Genomic DNA, 24,365 nt, shown 5'->3' with positions numbered 1-24,365 from the left:
CCCAGGGCGAATCGTCTCTAATCCTCACAGTTAGCAGTCTGAGCACTCAGTCCTTGGCAGCGTTCTCTCCTTTAATCCTGGCAGTGGCCTAGAGCAGCAGACCTATTCCCCTGTTTTATTGATGGGAAAACAGGCTGACAGGGTGACCTGCCCAAGGTCATGCAACCATTAAGAGGTTGAGGCAGGACTGGAACTGGGACCCTTCTCCCCCCACATCTGGACTTGGAACCTCTGGGCCTCCTGTCTCCTAGCTGTCTAGCTTTGCCTGCCCCCTCCCTGCACCGAGAGACACATCTCAGACCCTGTAAGTGAGAGCCCATTTCTGCCCTGGCTTCGAGGTGCTGGAGGGAAAGAAGTGGTGGAGAAGGTCTGGATCTGTCTGCAGTGGGGACTGTGGGTCGCCCGGGTAGCTGCCCTGCTGAGTATGGCTGGGAGCTGGCTCTGGGAGCTCAGCATTACAGGGCATCCTCCAGAAGGGTCTAGTCCACCCCAGGGCCTGCCCTGGCCCTTTCCCAGCTGCAGGAGGAGGTGAGAGCACTGTGGGGAACGCTCCAGCCTCTTGTCTGTTTCTGGACTGTGGGAAGATGGTTTGGAGCTAAGCTGTTTTTTATTTAATGTGTGAGATTGAAATGTCCCCTTTTCTTCCCTCCTGGAGAACCCTGGCTTTCTTTAACTGGCTCATCCATAATCGCCAAGTGTTTTATTATGTAAAATCTGTAGCATCATAAATACTTATGAGGAGGATTTACATTTTGGAGACTTATGAAGAAATCAGTCCCTTGGGGTCCTGAGCCCTCACAAGCAAGGGAGGGGGGTGGAGCTGGCAGCCTGGGTACAGCTGGTGATCCTCTCCAAGAATGTCACATCAGTGTGCCTGCCACACAGTCCCGGGACTGGAGCTCTCACCTCAGACAGCCCCTGTCCCAGAGCAGAGCCACCAACCCCAGGCTGCACTTGTCTAGACTTTGCCTCAGCCCCCACAGTGTCCCCAGCCCCTGGGCCACCGTCCAGGTGGAAGGAGCAGAGAGTCAGGCAGCATGCCCTTGTTAGTGGATGCGGGGTGGGCTTGCACAGGGCATATTTCAGAAAGCTTACTAGCATTGAAAACAGCCCTGGGCAAGATCCCTGAGGGCTTGGAGCCCCTGCAGGGATGCTCCTGCTGAGAATGGGCCCTGCAGCTGATAATGAGAAGGGGGAGCCTGTGTAGGTGAGGGGCAGGATGCGTAAGGGAGAGCTGGGAGCTGCGTTGCTTTTGCTATGCATTTAGTGTTTACCTGCTCACCTCCTCTTCTGCACCGCCCCTGCCTGGCTTGGAAGTCCCCCAGCTCTCTCCAAAGCCGCTGTCCTGTTCAAGCAGTCATCTACCTCGTTGTGAAGACACAGGAAAGTTTCTGAGATGGCCGCATCATTCCTGGGGTGGACTTTTTCTGTGTTGCTTCCACGAGGAGGTGGCAAGAGGCTGAGGCCATTCCGAAGGCTGGCTGAGATCGCTGCTGCTGTTTCTAGCTGTCTCCCCGCCACACTGAGGGGGTCAAAAAGCAGGGACTGAAAAAGCTTGAGGCCCAGCGTGCTCTGCTAGGCTCCTTGCTGGTCAATCTGTGGGTGCCAGGCCCTGTGCCAGCCCCATGGGTGAGAACAGGGCAGGGTCCTGTCCCTGTGGGGCTTCCCACTTCTGCTGTGCCTGCTTCTTGCCCCAGGGAACTGCTAAACTTTTGGGCTTTTGCCCTCAGTCTCTCTCTCCACTTGAATTTTTTCAGATTTAGAAGCATAAACTGGAAGAGACACGAATGTTATCTTGTCCCACCTCTTCTTTTTCAGGATGAGGAGACTAAGGCCCTGCGAGGTTGAGTGTTTCCCTGGGGTCACACTGTGAACTGGTGGCAGAGTTTCAGGGCTCCTGTCTCTGGACTCAGGCTCTGTGCCCCTGTGGCTCTTATCTTTGAGTGTGCAGGGAAGCTCCCGCTGCTGGGATAAGGTGGGGGACATCGTGTGACAGGGGCCGCATGTGTAGCATCACCCCGAACATCAGGAGTAAGGCCTGACTCCTAGTCTTCAGGGTATCAGGCGTGCATTTAAAATGGACGTTCTGGGTCCCCTGGAGTCCAGGTGCTCACCCGATTGCCCACCAACTCCCACCCAAGTGGAGGGCCCTGCAGATGCTAGGAAGATATGTCTTAACGCGGAGTTTCTCAGAAACAGACCTTAGAACAAGGATTCAAGTGTAGGTAGTTCATCCGGGAGACCATGGTAGGAGAAGGGGGGAGACCAGGAAGGCGTGGCAGCCAATAAAGGATTCCTTGTCGAGCCAGCTCCAACCGTGGGTGACCGAGCTTGACCTGCCCCAGAATGCTGACAGCCAGTGGGGAGCACACACTCGAGGCGGTGGGGAGTGGGGGCAGCGGATTTATCCACCCACTTTCCCATCATTGGTGAAGGCAGCTCGTGGAAGGTGTTAAAAACCTAGACAGCATATTAAAAAGCAGAGACATTACTTTGCCAACAAAGGTCCATCTAGTCAAAGCTATGGTTTTTCCAGTCGTCATGTATGGATGTGAGAGTTGGACCATAAAGAAAGCTGATCGCCGCCAAAGAATTGATGCTTTTGAACTGTGGTGTTGGAGAAGACTCTTGAGGGTCCCTTGGTCAGCAAGGAGATCAAACCAGTCCATTCTAAAGGAAATCAGTCCTGAATATTCATTGGAAGGACTGATGCTGAAGCTGAAACTCTAGTACTCTGGCCACCTGATGTGAAGAACTGGCTCATTGGAAAAGGCCCTGATGCTGGGAAAGATTGAAGGCAGGAGGAGAAGGGGACGACAGAGGATGAGATGGTTGGATGGCATTATCAACTTGATGGACATGAGTTTGAGCAAGCTCAGAGAGTTAGTGATGGACAAGGAAGCCTGGCGTGTTGCAGTCCATGGGGTTGCAAAGAGTCAGACACAACTGAACTGAACTGAACTGAATTACCTGTCACTTGCAGCCTGCCTCCTGGTGAGAGGAGAGGGCAGATGGGTAGGGCACCCACAGGACAGAGGTGGAGTTCCAACCATGTTGCTCCCCAGCTACATGTGCCTCTTTGTGTTTTTTGACACTCTTTTTTTTTTTTTTTTAAAGATTTATCTATTTATTTATGGCTATGCTGGATCTTCATTGCTGCTCAGGCTTTTCTCTAGGTACAATGAGGAGGGGCTGTTCTGTCATTGTGGTGCACCGGCTTCTCATTGCGGTGGCTTCTCTTGTTGCAGAGCAGGGGCTCAATAGTTGTGGTGTAGGGGCTTAGTTACTCTGTGGCATGTGGTATCTTCCCAAACCAGGGATTGAACCCATGTCTCCTGTGTTGGCAGGCCAATTCTTTATCCCTGAGCCACCAGGGAAGCCCAGTTGGTACTCTTGGAGACAAACAGAAGAGACACAAAAAGGATTTTCTCATTCTTTCCCTGGAAAATTAAAGTCAGGCCTGCCTCCATTGCTGGATCTAGGAGAGTACCAATGTCCTCATCCACCAACCTTGGGCTCTGTGTGTGTCTGCTTGGCTTCATCTCAAATGTGGCCTCTCTCCATGTAGCTGGCCAGATAGTGACCAGCAGCCCCCAATACAGTCTTGGCAGACAGTCAACTTCTCTCCACCTTTGGATCCTGGGGTTTACTGACTGGCCCTGCCTTGGTCACATGCTGACACCTAGCCCAGTCCAGTGGCTGGAAGTATGGAACACTGACCACCCCAGACTGGTCTGTGTGCACTCAGACTGGCCTGTGTGCACTCATTTGTAGCTGGGTTGGTGGAGACCCCATGAGCGGCCACCTCTGCAGGACGACTTGGCATGGAAGGAGTGCTTCTGGTGGGAGGGATGCTGGAGACAAAGCCTGCACGTCCGCTCTCTGCTCCACGGGGAGGATCGAGTCTTGGCACTTATCCATGGGACAAGGCCCTCCATGGAGGGGTCCCTGTATCTGTTCGGTGTGCTCTGCTCCCAGTGTCACCTGCAGCCAGAGTTCACTTCAATTCCCTGAATGTGCCACACTCTGTCTCACAAGATACGTGCACTCCCATCCAAGACATACCTTACACTCAAGCCTAGGGATCGCCTCCAAAAAGCCTGTGAGAAGCCCAGGGTGGGTCTTGTGCCTCTCAGAAGTGCCCAGGAAGCCCCATGGCCCTGCTGATGGAACACTTTGTCCTGGAACAAAATGCCCGTCCCTCATCTGCCCTGTGTCCCGGGCATCCAGCCCAGGGTTGGACACACTGTGGTTTGCCTGTGTGTTTGTGGAATGAACACACCAGAGCGGATGCATCTCAGCAGAGAGCCAGGGGCTGGGGCTCAGCAGACCTGGGTCTCATCCCAGCTCCTCACACCACAACCTTGAACTCTCCCTTCACTTCCGCGGGCTTCCTTCTGCCCCTGACCCAGTGGAGGCGGCACCTGGTCTCCCTTCAGCCGAGGATTGGAAGGAAGCTCAGATTAGCCTTGGGGCCACAAAAGCACTTTGAAAAAAATCCTTTCTTGCTTTTTATGCTCATCATTTCACACCTATTTACATATGTACAGATCTTTCCTACCTTTCGTGTCTTATTTTTATCCAAAAGAAATTTGTGTTTAACTAATCTGCCTTTTCGCTCAGACCCCTCCCAATTGGTTAGCGGGAAAATTAACTAAACATCCAATCTGGTTTAAAGCTTAGTGTAATCTGATGATTTAAACAGCCTCTTCAGATGATGTTCTCTCCCTGGAATAAAAATGCAGTTTCTCAGAGATCCCAGCTTCCCTGCTTCTCCCTGCAGGGTGGTGTCTAGGCAGGTTGGGGGCTGGGAGGAGTGTACAGCTAAGATGCAGAAATAGAGTTAGAGGGAGCTGGCTCTTGCTTGGCCTCAGCTGCTCCCCACGACAGCGGAGACCATCACAGGAGCCGCCTCCTGTCCTCACCACCTGTTCTGGAGCAGCATAGTTCGTTCATGTCAAGGGAGGCAGTAAAGTGGCATTCTGAAAGTGCCGATGGGAGCAGACCTCCTGGGTTCACAGCTGAGTGACCTTGAGCAAGTTGCTTAGCCTCTCTGACCTCAGTTTCCTTATCTGTGTCTGTGGAATAGGTAAGAATACCTATTTTGTAGAACTGGTGGAAGAATTCAACACATTAGCATTTAGAAAACTCTTGGAAGAGTACCTGGCACGAATGCAGCACTGTGCCGTGGTGATGATGACAGCGATGATTTTCTTCCCTTCTGCCTCCTCCCTCTGCTGCTGCTAAGTTTTGGGGGGAAGGAAGCCAGTGAATGGCGGTTCTGTTTAAATACTAGACAAAGCCCGTGGGAGGAGTAGGGGTCTTGCCTCGAGAGCTCTCATCTCCTGTCCTTGAGCATCACAGCAAGATGAAAAGAAGCAGCATCCAAGAGCACGTGCCCTGAGCTGACCCTGCCTCCTTTCTCTATGTACTCCTCTCCGGAGACCCTCACCGTGCCTTCAGATAGATTGATCTTCCTTCTGTGTTGCGGACGCAGAGGCTGAATCCAGTGTGGTAGAGTCACTTATCCAAGGCCACACAGCCTGTGAGCCAGGAAGGCAGGATTCAGACCCAGGCCTCCTGATGCAGAGTGCATGGTCTCAGCCACTGAGCACACCTGCTTCCTCAATGGTCACTAACCCCCACCCGGCTTGGGAGGCCTGGGGGCGGGGAGTCTCTAACCACTTCTGGTATCCTTGCCTCAGGGTTCCGATTCGTGTCCGCGTGCTAGCCTCGCTGACGGTCATGCTGGCCATCTTCATAGTGATGACCGTGCTGGTGAAGGTGGACACCTCCTCCTGGACCCGCAGCTTCTTCACCATCACCATCATCTGCATGGCGATCCTTAGCGGCACCTCCACCATCTTCAACAGCAGCGTCTTTGGCATGACTGGCTCCTTCCCCATGAGGAATTCCCAGGCTCTGATATCAGGTGAGAACTAGGGTCCAGACAGCTGACCAGGTTGGTCTACCTGGAGATCATTTGAAGGAGCCAGAGGTGAGCATGTGGTAGCCCTTCCAGAAAAAGAAATGAGTGTTAGGTGTGTTTCCATGGTCTGTTATTACAGAACAAAGCACCCCCAAGCCCAGTGACTTAGAACAATAAGAATCATTTCTTTGGCAGGCAGCAGCCATGTGGCAGCAGCCAGGATAGCTTGCCTGGGGTTGGAGGATCCACTCTCAAGGTGGCACACTCACCCGTCCAGCATGTTGATGCTGGCTGTTAGCTGGAAGCTCAGGTGGGGTTGGGGCTGGGGCCAGGGTTCCTCTCCACATGGACCTACCCACGGCCACTTGAGCTTCCCCAGGGCGTGGCATCTGGATTGCAAGTGCAAGTATCCCAAGAGACCCAGGCAGAAGCACTGTGTCCTTTTATGACTTAGCCATAAAGACATTTAGGGGCACTTCCAGTATTACCATAAGCCTACCTGGATTCAGGGGGAGAAAGCACAGACCCACACACCTCAGTGGATGAGTGTGAAAGTTATACTGTAGAAGGGCAGTTGTGAGGGGAGACATAGTTGCTGCTACTTTTGGAAAATATAGTCTGCCTGCCCGGTGGGTTTCCTGAACAGCGTTCCTTTCTTTCCTTCCCTCCTCTCCCCCTTTCCCTTGTGTCCTCTTTCCTTCTTGTTTCTTTTCCTTTCCCTTATCCTTTCCCTGTTTTTCTCTCCTTTCCTCCCTTCTATTTGTCTTTTCTTCCTCTCTAATTTTGTAGAAGGCTTACTGTGCACCAAGGATTCAAGGATGAACCAGACTCAGCCTCCCGGGAGCTAATAGCCTAGTAATAAACTCTGCTGTTTCCCTGAACTTTAGCATTTTCTGGGGGGTGCTGATGTGATTTGGACCAACTCCTTTTTTTTTATTTTATTTTTAAACTTTACATAATTGTATTAGTTTTGCCAAATATCAAAATGAATCTGCCACAGGTATACATGTGTTCCCCATCCTGAACCCTCCTCCCTCCTCCCTCCCTATACCATCCCTCTGGGTCGTCCCAGTGCTCTAGCCCCAAGCATCCAGTATCATGCATCGAACCTGGACTGGCATCTCGTTTCATACATGGTATTCTACATGTTTTAATGCCATTGTCCCAAATCTTCCCACCCTCTCCCTCTCCCACAGATGGACCAACTCCTTTAACTGAATGTTGATGCTAACCTGAGCCTGTTGCCTAGAGCTTAGCAGTTCTGTTCTCTCACCCAAATGTCTTGACAAGGTAAAAAGGAGCTGGGTCAGCATCAGTGCTTTTCCAGGAGACCACTGTCCCTTAAAGCAAGACTAGGGGCTCAGCTGCTCTGTTCAGTGTCCCTGCATGTCTGTCTTTTGTGAAGGGAGTGCTGTAAACATTTGAGAAAGTGAAATTGAAAGTGAAGTTGCTCAGTCATGTCCGACTCTTTGCGACCCCATGGACTGTAGCCTACCAGGCTCCTCTGTCCATGGGATTTTCCAGGCAATAGTACTGGAGTGGATTGCCATTTCCTTCTCCAGGGGATCTTCCCAAACCAGGGATTGAACCTGGGTCTCCCGCATTGTAGACAGACACTTTACCGTCTGAGCCACCAGGGAACATTTGAGAAGAATTTTGCAAAGAATCTTCTCTGTGCCCATTAATTGATAATGCCGAGCAGTATGTGATGACAAATACCTCGACAAGTGTATAACTCCACCCCATCCCCACACCAGGGCCAGACATCACTGATTGATCCATATCTTTTCTCCTAAACTTCTAAATCCTTCTCAGCATAGCACTGGAGACACTTACCGTCAACAGATCAGAGATCAAACGTGAGCTCAGATGTGTTTGCCATTTTTGATAAAAGACCGGGCTTCTGGCTGTATCCTCAGAGATGCTCTCGGGCCTAAAATAAAGTAAAAGTGGACCCATTGCTAAGTTTCCTGAGTACAATCAATACACCCCTTGCAGTGCTTCAAGTAGGGCCTGCCTAGGCTGAGGGAAGTGACCATTGAACTTTGGATTTAATCCCTTATGTCACCCCGGTTTCTTGTCCCCTCATCTCCCTCCATCCTGCTAGAGGATGTATTTTTCAATATAACAGTCTTGCTGGCTATCTCTGCAGGAACCAGTGACCACACACACCAGTATGTTGGCGAGAGGCCTTTCAGGTTCATCTGACCACCTGCAGATCTTCCGGAGAAGGAGACTCTCCTGTGCATTTTGAAGGAAGTCCACTTTTGGAAAAGGGGAGTGGTCTGGCGCTCGCACTTCGGTGTTCATTACCCCGGGCCCTGAGCCTTGTCACTGTGCGCAGTCACCAGTGCACGCCCTTCACCCGGGAGGATTTGGGGTGTCCAGATCTCCCAGGGGCCCCAGCACCCCTCTCCAGCCCCCGTTGTCTTCCATCCAGAGGAGTTTATCTGTGAATTCTCTGTGTGTTGGCATCTGAGGAACAATTCATTTGTTTTGTACTGGTGTTTTTTTAAGCTCCTTATTTGCATGTATTTCCATAACTGATGAGATAAAAGTGGGGAGTCAAGAAGGATGAGCTCCCAGAGGCCTGGTTTGTTGTTGATGATAATATTGTAAATTCTCTACAAGTTGGGAAGAGAGAGAGGAAAATCAATAGGCAGTGATGTTAAAATCTCTTCCTCAGGGCAGCCGGGGAATGTCTTACCAAGTTTAACTCCGGTTCTTACAAAACACCCCGGTGGGGATTACAGCTTCTCAGAAGTTGGCACCCTCTTGGCAAAAGGTTTACCCTGTTGTTGCTGCTTTGATGTAGGAAGGACAGAAATAGCCAAACACCTATTTGGGGATCAGAGAGGATTTATATGGCATTTCTCAGCACCAGACACTGTCCTGCTTTACATGTAATGATCCTTTTAATCTTTGTAACTTTCCTAAGAGGTGAGTTTTAACATTCCCATTTTACAGATGAGAAAATGGAGGCATAGAGAGGTTAAGTGATTTAAGTGATTTGTTGAATGTCACACAGCTAGAAGTGGCAGAGCCAAGACTAGACTGAGATGTTCTTAGAGTCTATGCTCTTAATCACTATGCTAACTTTGATTTCTTTGCCCTTCCCTCAAGTTCCAACCTCTGGCCCCACCCAGGCTAGCAGAGATCATAGAGAAGGTTGGGGAGAAAAGGGTCATGGGGTCTTCCCTGCAGGGCCACAGAGTGCTGGGCTGTGGTGTGGGTGAGGCAGTGGGCAGTCATCATGGTGGATGAGGGCCTGACCATCACTCTTCCACCACGCTCACGCAGCAGTGGGCAGAAAGGTGGTATCTGGTCAGACCCGCCAAGTAATGACAACGCAGCTGGAGTCCACTTGGACCAGGTGGCTGTTTGCAGTCAGTGGCCTGCTTGCCTCCTTGAGAATCAGTGTCGTGGTCCTCTAAGGCCAGCAAATCCATCCTCACAGCCAGGCAATCCTGTATTCACAGGCCCTTACTGTGTTAACCCTGTTGGACATGTCCATTTGTTCAATGTTTTTTTCCCGTTCACTGATTCCATCCCACTATAGTCTCAAGGGAGGGATAGGGTAAGTATGAGCCCCACCTTCCTGGCAAATAAACAGAGGAGTAATGATCTGCTCACACATGACCATGCATAAGCTCTGACTCGTGGCCACCCACGGCTGTGATGGCTCAACAGAGAAACAAGATGCTTGCCCCGCCTCCCAGAAGTGACTGTGTGATTGTGGCGAAGAAGGGGCCTGGCATTTGTAGAAAGCCTGCTTTGTGCTGGGCCCTTTCTAAACATCATCTCATCCAGCCCTTAAAGCAGCTCTGCAAGGCGGGTGTCATTGTTCTCACTTTACAGATGAGCAGACTCTGGTCCCAAGAAGCCATGTGAGCCCCCAGGTCACAGCGAGTAAGTGGTGGAGTCAAGTGTCAGATGTACACCTGTTTGACTCCTGGACCCGTGGGTCCCCTGGGCTAGGATGTGACGTAGCACAGAAAGGGGTGGTGCCACACAGTCACCTGGGCCACTGTCAGAGCCCTTGGCAGCACAGCACGTTCCAGGTGGTGGGGCAGTTGCACACACACGAGTGTGTGAAGCATCATGTATGACTGTATGGGAGCGTATGACTGTGAGTGTGTGTGAGATAGCTTGTGATAGGGTATGTGTGTATGTGACAGTGTATATGTGGGTAAGTGTGCATGCGTGTTCATAAGTGTATGGTACACAGCTACTGTAGGGCACAGGGTGAGCTCTGTGGGCTCCTGGCTGGTTTTCCAACCCTTAAGGCCTCCCAGTTGGCCATCCTCACTAGGGGCAGTGGGGAACCTGTGCTCGGACAGGCCAGAGCTATTTCCCCAGGGTGATTCATGGGTGGTTGGGTCCAAGGCAGGAGCCGAGCTCTCTGACACGTCCCACCCCTGAATCTAAAGTTTCTGACCCCATCAGAAGGACGTAAAGAGGGAAGGAGGATCGAGGGTCAGAGCTGAAACCAGGAAGCAGGTGAGACCTTGGAGGCCATTTGCCTCCTCAGGCAGCAGCCTCTTCATGCCCATTGGAGAGGAGCTGGGCTAGGGACACCTCCTAGAGTCAGAAAGCTCATGGCCGCAGGGCCCTCCTTGTCAGCCAAGGCCTCAGGGTCCTGTGAGAACTGAAGCATCTCTCTCACCAGGGAGAACGTTAAGCCGGAGCAGAGAACGGGCAGGCCTGAGAGGCAGGGAGGATGCGCCCGCCCTGACCTTCCCCATGATGTCCCGCGCTCTCCGCAGGAGGAGCCATGGGGGGCACCCTCAGCGCCGTGGCCTCGCTGGTGGACCTCGCGGTGGCCAGTGACGTGACAGACAGCACCCTGGCCTTCTTCCTGACGGCGGACATCTTCCTGGCGCTCTGCATTGGGCTCTACCTGCTGCTGCCGCGGCTGGACTATGCCAGGTGAGGCCCACATGCGCTCCTGGCAGTGAGTCGGCTTCTTCTAGATTCGTCTCCTTGTAAGCCATTACAGAGTATTGAGTCAAGTTCCCTGTGCTGTACAGTAGGTCTTTATTAGTTATCTATTTACAGATGGTAGTGTGTGCTTGTCAGTCTCTCAATTTCTCCCTCCCCTCACCTTGCCCCTCAGTAACTGCTATTTTCTACATATGTAACTCTATTTCAGTTGTGTAGGAAGTCCGTTGGTAGCCTTTTCTTAGACTCCACATAATAAGCGATAGCATATGATCCTGTGTGGCGTCCTTCGACCTTTATCCTGTCTACCTGCACTCTTCTCTCCTCTAGGTAGAGCTCGTGTTTGGTTCCTGGTTTACTGCACATCTCCCCATTGGCGTGTGATCCCTCTGAGGGCAGAAGTCATGTGGGTTTTGTTCATTGCTGTATGCCATGCCTCAGGCTGAGCCAGGCTCACAGTAGTTGCTCAGTACATTGGCTGGGCCCTTGGATGTAAGAAGCTGGCTTTGCATCACAACCCCAAGCAGCTGGAGTCTGCATGTTTTCTGTTAGAGGGCAGGCAGCGAACGTGGGGCCTGAGGAAGGCTGATGGCCAACAGTGGCTCCTTGGGCTCAGCCCTTCTGTTGTTCCTGTCTGCACTCAGCCCAGCCTGCTTGGGCCTCTCATTTGAAGCTCATACATCTACTCCTGCTTGAGGTAGGGCTGTGACTTACCGCAGTCATTCCCACTCTCACATGAGAAAACCAGGCTCAAAGAGGTTAAATTACTTGCCTGAGTCCTGCAGCCCTTTGGCAGCAGAATCAGGATTTGAGCCCAACTCCAAAACTGTGATTTGAGTCCCTATCTCTTGAGGCCCCTCTCTGCTCTGCAAGACCACTTTTCTTGCCTTAGTCTCTCTTGCTTTCTCTCTCTCCTTCCTCCTTTTTCTTTCTTGCTTCTTACATCTCTTTAAAAAAACAACCCATGGCTTTTTCTTGCTTTTTATTATTTTCAGTGCATTTTCACATCGATTGTCATATTTGATATAGGAATGGCAGGAGTTATTTTCCCCATTTCACAGGTGATGAGATGGAGACAGAGAAGGCCAGGTGATTGGCCTGCGGTCCCATGGCACACAAGCCAGCAGAGCTGGGGAGCACACAGGTCTTGGCTCTGCCGGGTCCACAGGAACCTATTTGGTATCGGGGCACTGAGCTAAGCAGTTCATTTTCTTCACTCAGGCTGTATGACCACCTAGCACAGTTTTCATATTTTCCCATGTTTCCAATGAAGAACTGAGGCTTTAGAGAATCAACCAACATCCCCAGGTGGCTCACCTTGTGAGCTGTAGGCAGGGATTGGAGCCCGGAGCTATTTCTGGGCTGCATTCTTTCCACTGCTTCATGCTGCATCCCTGGCTTGTGACTGCAAGGTCCTTCCTCCCCACTCATTCCTCCTGCCCCTGTGAGACTCACCTGCCTTCATTAGAACCCTGACTCTGCCAGGGGCAGGTTTCTCCCTCCAGTTAGAGGATTGTTACAACTTCAGCTGGCCCAGTGGCCGCAGGATAAAAGGGGATGGAGTGATGACACCATGTACCATAGGTGACTTCAAATCCACAAGTCTGCCCCTCCCCTCTCTGACCCTTCAGGGTTGTCATAAAAAATTACCCAGTTGTATTCCATGATGATATCCCTGTGATTCCTGGGGTCCGGCTGGCTTACTGTCCCCCAGCACCCCATATATTAATACTGCCTTGCACCTTGTTGGTCCTGATTAAGTTATTTGAGTCAGTGAACAGAAGGCAGGAGGCTCCCCCTCTCCTTCTGCTATTTCCTGTGTCCTGTTTCAGGGAACCTCGCATGTGCTGTTTGCACTGGGGTGGCCAGCCTTCTTTGTTTGCCTGGGACTGAAGGGGTCCTAATGACCAGGGACTTTCAGTGCTAAAACCAGGACAGTCTCGGGCAAAACAGGACAGGTGGTCACCCTTGTTTTCAGAGTCACTTAAGCAAGCCAAAATGCCTTCCAGCTGAGCACATGAGACAGCATACCCAGGACTCTGCCAGCCGTGAAGCTTCTATTTCTTTGCTGATTAACACTTCTGTCAAGACTTTTGGGTTACAGAAACTCATCTGAGGATGGAGCTTTAGAGCAGTGCCCCAGGGCTGCTCAGACTAAATTTTACTTGAAAGGAGTCCTAGGTTGCTACAGGTTGCTGCACCCAGTGGGGCTGGGCCACACTGCCCCATCACACTCAGGAGGAACTGAGCCTCACACAGTGTTGGAGTCTGCTGACCGCCTCGGGGGCAGTTAGATCTGGAAGAACTTATGGGGAAGAGCTTCAATCAGAGGAACTTGGTGGGGAGCTTCCTCAGAGTCAACCAAGGCAAGGACTTGACACTGAGTAGAAGGGGAAGTAAGAATAGCCCTTTCCCTAAATAGTGATTGGGAAACAAGACAGGGTTCAAGGCCAAAGTGCCCAGCTCAATATCACATGGAAAAGTGATTCTGGAGAGGAACCCGCCCACTGACTTGCTTGTTGACAATATGTAGCCCTTAGGATAGGAGGGCTGGCAGGGATCTCAGAAGCTTATAGCCACAGAACCCTCCATATTATAGAGGAGGAAACTGAGGCCCCAAGACACCTCAGTCACAGACTTGGCCTCAGGTCACACAGGGAGGCGGAAGTAGGGCTGAAACCAGAACCCAACTATCACCAACCTTCTGTTCTCCCCAGCCTCACCCAAGTCTTCTGTTTGAGATATGTTAATACATATTGGGGCTTCCCTGGTGACTCAGACAGTAGAGTATCCACCTGCAATTCAGGAGACCTGGGTTCGATCCCTGGGTTGGGAAGATCCCCTGGAGGAGGGCATGGCGACCCACTCCAGTATTCTTGCCTGGAAAATCCCCATGGACAGAAGAGCCTGGCCGCCTGCAGTCCTTGGGCTCACAAAGAGTTGGACACAAATGAGCAACTAAGCACAGCACAGCACGTGGTAATACAGTCAGCTTGTATCTCCTGGTTTTTAGGCACCTGAGGCCCAGAGAGGTTGAGTGACTCAGGCAATGCAGCAGGGCAAAGGGACAGCAACGCAAAGAGAACTTAGCCTTTTCTACTCTGGTCAGAGTAGAAGAAATTGAAAAAAATGTTCATGTTCAGTGTTGAGAATAGGGGGGAAAATATACTTTTATAGGCTTATCAGTTCTCTCAACAGTTTTGTTTTGAAGGGTTATTCTCTGCCTGGAGATTTAGCTGGGAACAGCCATACATGTTCTTGCCCCAGGGAACTGTCTTCACTTCAAGGAGACAGATGATAAACCAGTAAACCAACACAATGATTATAAACTGTGGTCAGTTTTTTCTAAAGAAATGGGTGCTCTCATGGAGATTGAAGGGTTAGGTTACGCTAGTTTGGATGGGTAGGTGGCACAAAGCGGAGATAAATTGGTTCTACCTATCCAGAGAGCAGGTTATCAATATCTATCAAATTTTTAAAGATTTTAAAGCAATTTTAAAAATTGCTTGTGATCCAGCAATTCTTCTAGAAATCTGCTCTACTGAAATTCTATACAAAGATTTATGTATAGGGATATTCATTGTACTATTGTTTATGGTAGAGAAAACTAGAGCTAACCTACATGTCCAGCATTAGGGGAGCAGTTAGACTGTATATACACGCAGTGAATACTCAGTGGCAACACGGCATGGAGGCAGAAGCACCTGTCCCTTGTGAAGGGATGGCCACAAGATACTGTCCTTTAGCAAGAGTGTGCATGCATTTATGTGTAACAGTTATGCATCTATTTAGGCAATTTATAATATATTTATATTATGTCATTTATACTATTGCAGAAAGTTTTACAATACATAAAACTTTAGTCCCACTTTTGCTTAAGAAACTTCACTCTGTATTATTTGGGTTCGTTTCATCAAGCATGTGTGACTTCTATAATTTAAGATTTTAAGCTATTTTATATTTGAAAAATAAATACTACTTCAGCTCCACCTCTCCCCACCCTATAACCAAGCAAAAATGAGTGAGTGAAGACTAGAGCCCAGGCTCATCGTGAAGGGTCAGTACTGGCTTCCTTTGTCCCCACTCATGACATGACCAGCACCACAGAACAACGGACTGGAGCCCAGCCTTTCAGGCAGCACCAGGGCAGGAAGCCTGGGGACTCTGCAGGCCTCCCTCCAGCCACCCCGCAGCACATGTGTCATCTGAGGGCATCCTGGGGCTTGGGCTCTACGCGTTGGACCACCTTGTCCCTGGAAATCCCAAGTGACCCTTCTTTCTAGGCCCTCTGACCACCAGCTTCTCCCCTGCAGGTACTACATGAAACCTGTCTGGCCAACCGTGTTTTCTGGTGAAGAGCAGCTGCCCCAGGACTCCCCCAGTCCCACTTCGGTGGCCCCAGGATCCAGCGACCCCCAGACACCACCCCTTGGCCCCATCCTGAAGAAGACCACTGGCCTGGGCTTCTGCATCATCTATCTCTTCTTTATCACCAGCCTCATCTTCCCCGCCATCTGCACTAACATTGAATCCCTCAGCAAGGGCTCGGGCTCGCCGTGGAGCACCAAGTTCTTCGTCCCCCTCACCACCTTCCTCCTGTACAACTTTGCCGACCTGTGTGGCCGGCAGGTCACGGCCTGGATCCAGGTGCCCGGGCCCAGAAGCAAGGCGCTGCCCGGGCTCGCGCTCCTCCGGACCTGCTTTGTCCCCCTCTTCGTGTTCTGCAACTACCAGCCCCGTGGCCACCTGCACACGGTGCTCTTCCAGTCTGACGTGTACCCGGTGCTTTTCACCTCACTGCTGGGGCTCAGCAACGGCTACCTCAGCACTCTGGCTCTCATCTACGGGCCCAAGATCGTGCCCCGGGAGCTGGCCGAGGCCACTGGGGTGGTGATGACCTTTTACATGGGCCTGGGCCTGGTGCTTGGCTCCGCCTGCTCTGCCCTGCTTGTGCACCTCATCTAGGAAGGACGATGACCGGACTTCAGTGCTGCATGGCGCCTGGGAGCTTCAGCAAGATGGGCAGGAAGTGCCAGAAGGGCCCAGGTGGCGAGCAGGAAGGGCTGGAATTGGTCTCTGCAGAGCCCAGCACACACCCGGGCCTGGTTGCTCCCAGGGATCTGGGACCGGTGCCATTCCCAGGCCAGGCAGACATTCCAGACACTTCAACAGACGTCCTGAGACGTTTCAGGACCAAAGACACCTGAATAAGACACAGTTACCAGTTACACAGTCAGAAAACTCCTTGCCAGTGGGCGCATTCTGCCTGTCATTATTCCCTCTTGGGAACTGTGTTGCCAGTATTTGGCTCTGAGTTGTTAGAGGGCGAGTGCCAAGGCTGTCTCCAGTCACTTTGCCTTCTCCCAGCCTTGCTCCTTCCAGCTGATGGCAAGATGTGAGACTCCTTAGCTCTCCTACCCAGGGGAAGTCCCCCTGGGATGGCCAGTCCTCAGGCCCAGGACCCGAGCCTGTGCAAACCCCACTTTCCACTAACCAGACCGCAACCCTGGGAAGGCAGGCCTTCCAGGAGCCCTTCATTCCCTGGACGTGGGCTCCAGAGGGCCTCCCTGTGTACACGGGACCAAGCATGTCAGGCCTGGATTTCAAACAGGGATCCTTCAAGTGGTCTGTGGCCTGGGTCAGGACAGGGTTACGTCCGTGTTTACAGAATGTCAAGGCCATTGGTTCAGGGGCCTAGTAAATACCTGGGTATTTAATGAAAGCCTTATTGATGGCTGTTTTAGGGTCTTGGCAGGAAACAGCATACTCAAATTGAGTAATTTAAGAATATTTGAAGAGTGGATATAGGAACCCTAAGGGGTTATGTGCATTATATCCCAGAAGTAGTAAGGTGGTCTTTTCCAGGCCTGAGGAGAGGGGCACGTCCAGCCTGCTGTAGCCCACAGGATGTGTGTCCCCTCCCTGCCATCCCTCTACAGCCGAGAATCAGGCGGAGAACAGAGCGTGGATGGAGGGGCAGGTGTCCAGGGGGAGCCACCGGCCCCTTCACTTGCATAAGTGGTTTATTATGAGCATCCGTAGAGCTCTGAAGCTTTGTCAACAGAATTAGATGTTCCTTTGTCCTGGCTTGTTCTGAGTACTTGTGTGTTTTGAAGCTGTTGTTTCCAAAGGCAATGCTCATGTTCTGAGGCCCCCACATGCTCCCCTGACATGAGTAATAATTTGTATTTTTTCAGGTTCCTTGAAGGCTCCCACAAGGCTGTTCCTTGGGGGAGCAGGCTGACGTGGGAATTAGAGAAAGGGACTAGATCAAGCAGGAGTTCTTTCTCAAGAATCATCCTGGAAACACAGAGCTTACCCCCAAGAAGTGGCAACCCTGAGAGACATAAAGCAAGGAGCCCCTGCTCTGAAGAGTGCCAGATCTGAGATGTCCTGCAGACAGCTGATTAAACCGGGAAGCAGCCAGTAATCCACCCAATGGCAGCAGATTATGTTCCCCACCGACTCAGGCTAGTGCACCCTCCTTTTCTTTCACCAGAGATTGAAAAGGACACCCTTGAAAGGTTTTCTTAAACCTGACACTTGAAAAAAAAATTTTTTTTAATTAAAAAAATAAATTATCCCATCTCCCCTCATCTTGCAGGAAGCTGAAATCTCCCCCTTGGTTTTTTTCACTGCCTTCGGTGCTGTTGATCCTTTGGGGCATCTGTCTGGCAGGTGGCTCATCTCAACCTCAGGTATCTTATAAATGGGCAGCATGTCTGTGTGAAGGTAAAACTGCAGTCTCTGAGCTCCGGGGTGGGGACTACCTGGAGCTAACAGAGGAGGAGTGGGGGTCTCTCATGCTCTGTTGAAGAGGGGTAGCTTTCCTCTGGTAGTAAGATGATTTGAAATTAGCGTGAAGTGAGAGGGGGAGGAGGGTGGCCAGCCGTGTCGGTGTAGCGCTGCGGGAACTGAGATGATGGACTCTCAGTGCCAGCGCCAGCGCCAGCTCCGCCGCTAGAGGAAGGGCCAGCTGCTCGGCTGGTGGGAAGAGTATTCAGGCTTTTTTCCACTCTTCTTTGTTGCTCACTTTAGTGGGCATTTTGCAAAGGATCATTTCTTCTCAGGGAGGGAGGAAGGAGAATAAAAACACATCTCCAAGTAGAGGGGCAGACCGTGGAGTTCAGGCACTCTTGTCCCCGTGTTACTGTTAACAGCTGCTCGTGGGGCTTGGCTGCTCTGGGTCTCAAGTCTCATGTGACCCTAGCAGGCTTGTGGAACTAGCTCACATGTTCTGGGTGTGAACAAAACTTGCTAAAGAGAAGGATTTTTCCGTGAAAGAGGTGGAGAGGGATCCCCGAGACATTGCCTTTGTCTAATAGTTCTCTCATTCAATCCCAAGTGGCAGTTTTTAGTGCATGCCCTTGTGTATTTCCAGACATTGTCATTTTCCTCCTTTCATTCAAAACAGAAAGCCAAAGGCAGCCAAACGACTGACTGTTTAACTAGTGGGTGACCAGTTCCTGCACCCATGAGGCCATGAGAAGGCTTGAATCAGGGGTAGATTTTATAACAAAGACCCTCATTCTGCTGTCTTCAGCCCAGTACTGCCAAGGAGATTTGGGGCCTTCTAATTAGCTTGGACGTGACATGAGTTGGGATGGAGGGGTCACTTCAGGACCTCAGCTTCTGAGACTGTGGAATGCTTTAACAGAGAACACCAACTAAAAGAGGGAAGGCCAAAAGTCAGTTGAAAGAAGGTTTTATTCCACTGGAGGTTAAATTTAAATAAAAGATGTTTATCTTTAAAAAAAAAAAAACTGTATCACAGTTCTTTTACAATGTTATGTTAACTGCTACTGTACAGCAAAGTGATTCGGGTGTACGTACATATATTTAGAATATTCTTTTCCATTATGGTTTATCATAGAATATTTTTAATTAATTATTTATTTATTTTTGGCCATGCTGGGTCTCTGTTGCTGTGCAGGGTTTCTCTAGTTGCGGTGAGCAGGGGGCTACTCTCTAGCTGTAGTGCCAAGCTTCTCACTGCAGTGGCTTCTGTTGTGGAACGTGGGCTCTAGGGCGGGGGCTTCAGTGATTGGGGCACGTAGGCTCAGTAGTTGTGGTTCCCGGGCTCCAGAGCACAGGCTCGATAGTTGTGGCCCATGAGCTTGGTTTGAAGCCTGATACCCTCGACTATCTAGGGTATTGAATATAGTTCTCTGTACTGCACAGTCGGACTTTGTTGTTTACGCATTCTTACAAAAGCTTAGGTCTGCTAACCCCAACTTCCCACTCCGTTCTTCCCCAACTGCTTCCCCCTTGGCAACCACAGATCTGTTCTCTGTCTGTGTTTCTGTTTCGTAGATGGGCTCATTTGTGTCACATTTTAGATTCCACATATAACTAATCCACATATAACTATCTCTTTCTCTTTCTGACTTACCTCACTTTGTGTGATTATCTCGAGTTGCATTCATGTTGCTACAAATGGCATTATTTCGTTCTTTTTATGGCCGAGTAGTGTTCCATCATACATGTATGCCACATGCTCTTTACGCGGACGCTTAGGTTGTTTCTGTATCTTGGCTCTTGTGACTAGTGCTGCTGGGAGCATAAGGGTGTGTGTTTCTTTTCGGCTTATAGTTTTGCCTGGGTGTATGCCCAGGAGTGGGATGCTGGATCATATGGTAATTCTATTTTTAGTTTTCTGAGGAACTTCTATACTGTTTTCCACAGTGGCTGCACCAGCTTACATTCCTACCAGCAGTGTAGGCGCATTCTCCTTTCTCCACATCCTCTCCAGCATTTATTCTTTGTAGACTTTGTAACGATGGCCATCCTGACTGGTGTGAGGCATTGTAGTTTTCATTTTCATTTCTCTATTAGTGATGTTGAGCATCTTTTCATGTGCCCATTAAGCCCATGCTCATCTTAATCCCATGTTGCATTCTGAGTGAAAGTATGTAGTTTCTACTTTACCAGCATCACTTCCTTGGTGGCAACTTGGTCAGTGCCGGTCATGCCTGGGGCTCAAGTCAACTGCTGCCCTCCACCTGTCAGCCAGGGTCAGCCCAGTTTCCAATCCAGCTTTGACCTCAGCAGGATCCACTAGGAATTTCAGCCCACTAGCCGGTGGAGACAGGGACTAGCCATCTGGTCACAGACCTCTCCTTGAAACTCAAAGGAGACCCAGGGTCTTGGTCAGCCTTTCTATCAGCTGCCCAGACTTCTGGCTCATTGCTCCCTGTGCCAAAGCTTTACCTACATTATTCCCCCATCTGTAGATGAAGACAGTGAGGCTCAGAGAGGTTAAGTAACTTACCCAAGATCACTCAGCTACTAAGTGCCCAAGACAAGAAACCCAGTTCTTCCTAAACTCAGAGGTCCTCACCCAGCCTGCCCTCATGCTTCCATGTTGAACCTCCACTTTCTCCTTGGTTCTGTTGCCCCTGTTTCTTTGTCTTAGATTACTGAAGTGTTGTTCCGAGTAGCTCTGTTGCCCAGAACCCTGGCCTAGTTGATCTGACTAGTACAGCTGACCAGAACCCCTGCTGGACTGATGACTTGTGGATCCAGGCCTGAGGCCACATCAGGCTCACCACTCTGACCAAGCTGTGCCGGGCATGGGCTCTTGGGCTGCTTCCAGGTCTGCTCTGTCCAGTCCATTTCAATCCCCAGCCCCTGCCCTCCTGGTCCCACGCCCCCACCTCCCCCACACCAGCCCCAGCTGCTGAGGTCACCCCAGCATGGCTGCTGCTGGACCCATCTTTGGACCCAGGGTGGTAGGACACAGGGCAGCTGGGGGTCGGGAAGCTTGCGCCCAGCTCCCCCAGGCACTGGCTGTGTGAGTCACGAAGCCACCGAGTCAGTTTCCTCATCTGTAAAGGGGGGTGACAAGTCCAGGAGTTGAGACTACCTGCTGTGCCAGTGAACCTCCACGCACACCCGGGCATGCCCACTCCCCAGCCCACACAAGCAGGGCGACCCAAAGGGCACAACTCACACCCTCCGCTCCCACCCAGGATCTGGCCACACAGGAAGAACACAGGCAGCATCAGCCTCAGAGGATGAACTCAACTTCAGGCTGCTGTGGACTTGACCTCAAAGGAGAGCAATGAAGACGGCTGTGCCCTCTGCCCCATGAGACTCCAGCCAGCTGACCCTTCGCACTCCACTGAGAACAGTTCCTGCCTTCAACTTCAAGTTAAAGGGTACCCAGGGTCTGCAGCTCGGGATGGAGGGGTGACTCGTAGGCTTCTGGTGCCCAGCAGATGCTGGAATCCTGGTTCTGCCACCTGCTAGCTGGGTTGCTTTGGCCCGGTCTTGCAGATACTTTTCATATCTAAAGTGAGAAGCCTTTCAGGGCTGTTGGAGGGTTAAATATGCCCCTGTATTGTAAGTCAAAGTGCCTGGCATATGGCAGGTCCTCGGTGCATGTGTTTTCTGCGCATTTTTTAGTGGTTCCTGGACAGTCTGTGGTAATGCCCAATGCGTTCCCTGCGGCGGGCACCCTGTACCCAGTGCTCATTCCCCCCTTGTCTGGCCCCCAGGCTCAGCACTTATCTGCACCAGCACCTCTAATTCTGATGCCCAGTCTTTGATGCCCAGGCCCCTGCCTGGGTCATGCGTGACCTGGGGTGGGCCGGGTGCACCAAACGACCCCAGGCCAAGCTCTGCCCCCAACTTGAACTTCTGGCCAAGACACTTCACTTTGTTTCTAAACCTCAGCTGGAAAAAATGGACACTCCAGCACTTATCCTGCCTTCATCATGGACATGTGGCCAGGTACCCAGATGCCCTTAAAAACTCGGTTTTGTCCAAAGTGGTTCCGCAGGTCTGTGCTCTGGAGCCAGAACTGTCTGGGTCTGAGCCCTCACCACTTGCTAGCTGTGTGACCACTGGCAGGTTCATCTGACTCCGTGCTCTCAACTGACCTTGGGGGCGATTGTAGTCCCGGCCTCGCGTCTGGTGGTTGTGTAGGCCGAATGGTAACTGGTAATGCATACAGAACATTTAGGGTTGACTCTGGTGTGTAATCAGTGCTAATTACCTCCTCCTAGAAGGTTGTGTCTGGAGAAGGCACTTGGCACCCGACTCCAGTACGCTTGCCTGGAAAATCTCAGAGACGGGGGAGCCTGGTGGGCTGCAGTCCATGGGGTTGCTAAGCGTCGGACACGACTGAGCGACTATTTTCACTTTTCATTTTCATGCATTGGAGAAGGAAATGGCACCCTACTCCAGTGTTCTTGCCTGGAGAATCCCAGGGACGGGGGAGCCTGGTGGGCTGCCGTCTATGGGGCCGCACAGAGTCGGACACAACTGACGTGACTTAGCAGCAGCAGCAGCAGCAGAAGGTTAGGTCTTCAGACCTTTCCTGTTTACCTGACGCTAAACCATCAGCACTAACCCATTACCCTCATTTCTTTTCCTCACTGGATGCTGGGCATGGCCCTGCATCCCATTTCCTGGCCCCTCCCATGTGCCAAGGGCTGCCCATAGTTGGTGCCAACAGAGTCTATTTGCAGGAGCTTCCCAGGAATATGGCTTTATGGTGCTGCTCATCCAGTGATATTTTTTAAAAAGGGAAAGAGAAGAAGAAAGGAAGGGAAGGGAGGAAGGAAGAGAAAAGAGATGAGGGTGGGCTGGGAGTCTGGGGTCTGCTCTAGGATGCAGGTGGGTTTGTGAATGGGAGTGAGAGGGTATCACTTAAATCTGTTAAGTGCAGAGTTCTAGAAAGATGCCAGCTGTGTCCACTGGGTCTGTCTGGAAAGTACAGATGCTTTCCTTTCCTGTTGTCCTCACCTACCTGCTTCACCAGTCTACCTTTCGGTGGAGGCAGCTGGGAAGGCATTTCTGGCCCATGGAGCAACACTCTGCTTTGTTATCCCCAAGTGGGTTTTGGTGCCTCTAACCTTGGAAGAGCACTCATTGGGTGAGCTGTTTCTCTGCTGGGTGGTGGGTGTCGGAGACCACGATTCTAAGGAGCAGGCCCAGATGCTGTAGCCTGGCAAGGGTATGGTCTGCATCACAGTAAAGGAGGGGCTGATGAATGAGTGCCTGCGGTGGCCAGGCTGTGCCCGTACAAGAACCCTGCCAGGTAGGGCTCGCATCCCATTTCACAGAGGGGGAAACTGGCACTCAGAGGGGTTAAGTGGGCAAGAGGCTGAATTGGAATACAGACCAGGGCTGTAAGGCCCCAAAGCCTGTCTTATCTCCTGTCCATCCAGCTCTTTTAGAGGATTGTGTGTGTGTGTTAGTCACTCAGTCCTAACTCTTTGGAACCCCGTGGACTAGTCCACCAGGCTCCTCTGTCCATGGGATTCTCCAGGCAAGAATACTGGAGTGGGTTGCCATTACCTTCTCCAGGGATCTTCCCAACCCAGGGATGGAACCCAGGTCTCCTATGTTGCAGGCAGATTCTTTACCATCTGAGCCACCAGGGAAGCCCTAGAGAATTGAAGGGGTGCTTGAACCCAGGTCTCCTATGTTGCAGGCAGATTCTTTACCATCTGAGCCACCAGGGAAGCCCTAGAGGATTGAGGAGGTGCTGTCAATTTAAATGGTTTGCAGGTCTGAGGAGCCCCAGGCCACATGCTCGGTAAGTGGGATGAGGCTCCAGGAGGCTGGAGTAACCTGTCCAGTGTGAGTGACAGCGGCCACCCAGTCTGCCCTTTGGTGTGGAGATCACGGATCTTCAGTGGCCAAGGCTACAGTCTTTACAGGAACTTGAAGCACAAGCTCACCAAGTCAAAGGCAAGGTTTACAGAGATGTGACAGAGGCAGGAGTGTCCCTGTGTGGACCTTACATGTCCGACGCCTTGCATGTATCTGCTCCAGGGCCCACCTTCCCAGGCAAGGAACAGAGTAAAGTGTAACATTCTGGGATGACCACACTGCCTGTCCCTGACTAAACACACGCCCAGAGTTGGGAGGGAACCTGTGGTCACCAAGGCTGCCCTCTGCCTCTTGGCAGGGCAGTACTTGGGGTGCTCTAGACCAGCTGGCACCAGGCCTGTGCCACCCTGAAGATTCTTCCAGACTGAGTCCCAGAGCCCCAGGGAGACTGAGGCACCTCAGCCCTGCTCTTCTTCTGGAAACAGCCATGTGTCCCAGGGTGCCTCCCACACAGCTCACTCTGGACAGAAGACATGGGACCTCTTCCCCAGCAGCCTCACCCGACAGCCTCCATCTCTGCTGCTCTGGCCCCAGTCCTGCTCCCTGGAGTTCACTGAGGGCATAATGTCTGACACCCCTAAACTTGTAAGTCCTTCTTACTTCCTTCTAAGACTCTTGGGTCTCAGGTCTCGACTGGGGATCCCCGGATGGAATGAGAGGCTCATGGAACCCTGAGATCATAGTCAGAAGTTGGGATGCTTCCTGTGGACCAAGGGGCCATAGCTTCCATCAGATTGTCAAAGGGGCTGTGTCATAAGGCTTCAGAGGCCCTGGGACCAGGCTACAATGACCTGTCCTAACAGATGGTGTCCCTAGATGGGCGCAGTGCTGAAGGGTGGGACTCTGGAGCCAGGGTGCCTGATTCTGAATC

At 51.4% G+C, this 24,365-nt stretch overlaps 1 protein-coding gene across 6 annotated transcripts in view; it reads left to right on the top strand.

Moving 5' to 3' along the window:
• SLC29A3 (solute carrier family 29 member 3) overlaps positions 1-24,365 on the top strand; it is a 54,469-nt gene that overhangs the window by 28,317 nt on the left and 1,787 nt on the right. For 2 of the 6 annotated variants that reach the window (XM_070364928.1, XM_070364929.1), the window contains 3 exons: positions 5,706-5,932; positions 10,696-10,858; positions 15,184-18,722. In XM_070364928.1, coding sequence (XP_070221029.1) covers positions 5,706-5,932; positions 10,696-10,858; positions 15,184-15,835 — 1,042 coding nt within the window. In that variant the 3' untranslated portion in view covers positions 15,836-18,722. Of the gene's footprint in view, positions 1-5,705; positions 5,933-10,695; positions 10,859-15,183; positions 18,723-20,285; positions 20,466-20,841; positions 24,080-24,365 lie in introns of those variants that run through there. The other 4 variants (XR_011463031.1, XR_011463030.1, XR_011463028.1 and 1 more) reach the window with 4 other exon arrangements.

This window comes from Bos mutus, chromosome 28 (assembly GCF_027580195.1).
Source record: "Bos mutus isolate GX-2022 chromosome 28, NWIPB_WYAK_1.1, whole genome shotgun sequence".
NCBI classification, from domain to species: domain Eukaryota; kingdom Metazoa; phylum Chordata; class Mammalia; order Artiodactyla; family Bovidae; genus Bos; species Bos mutus.
The sequence above is the reverse complement of the archived record's forward strand: the minus strand, read 5'-3'. Positions and strand labels throughout refer to the sequence as shown.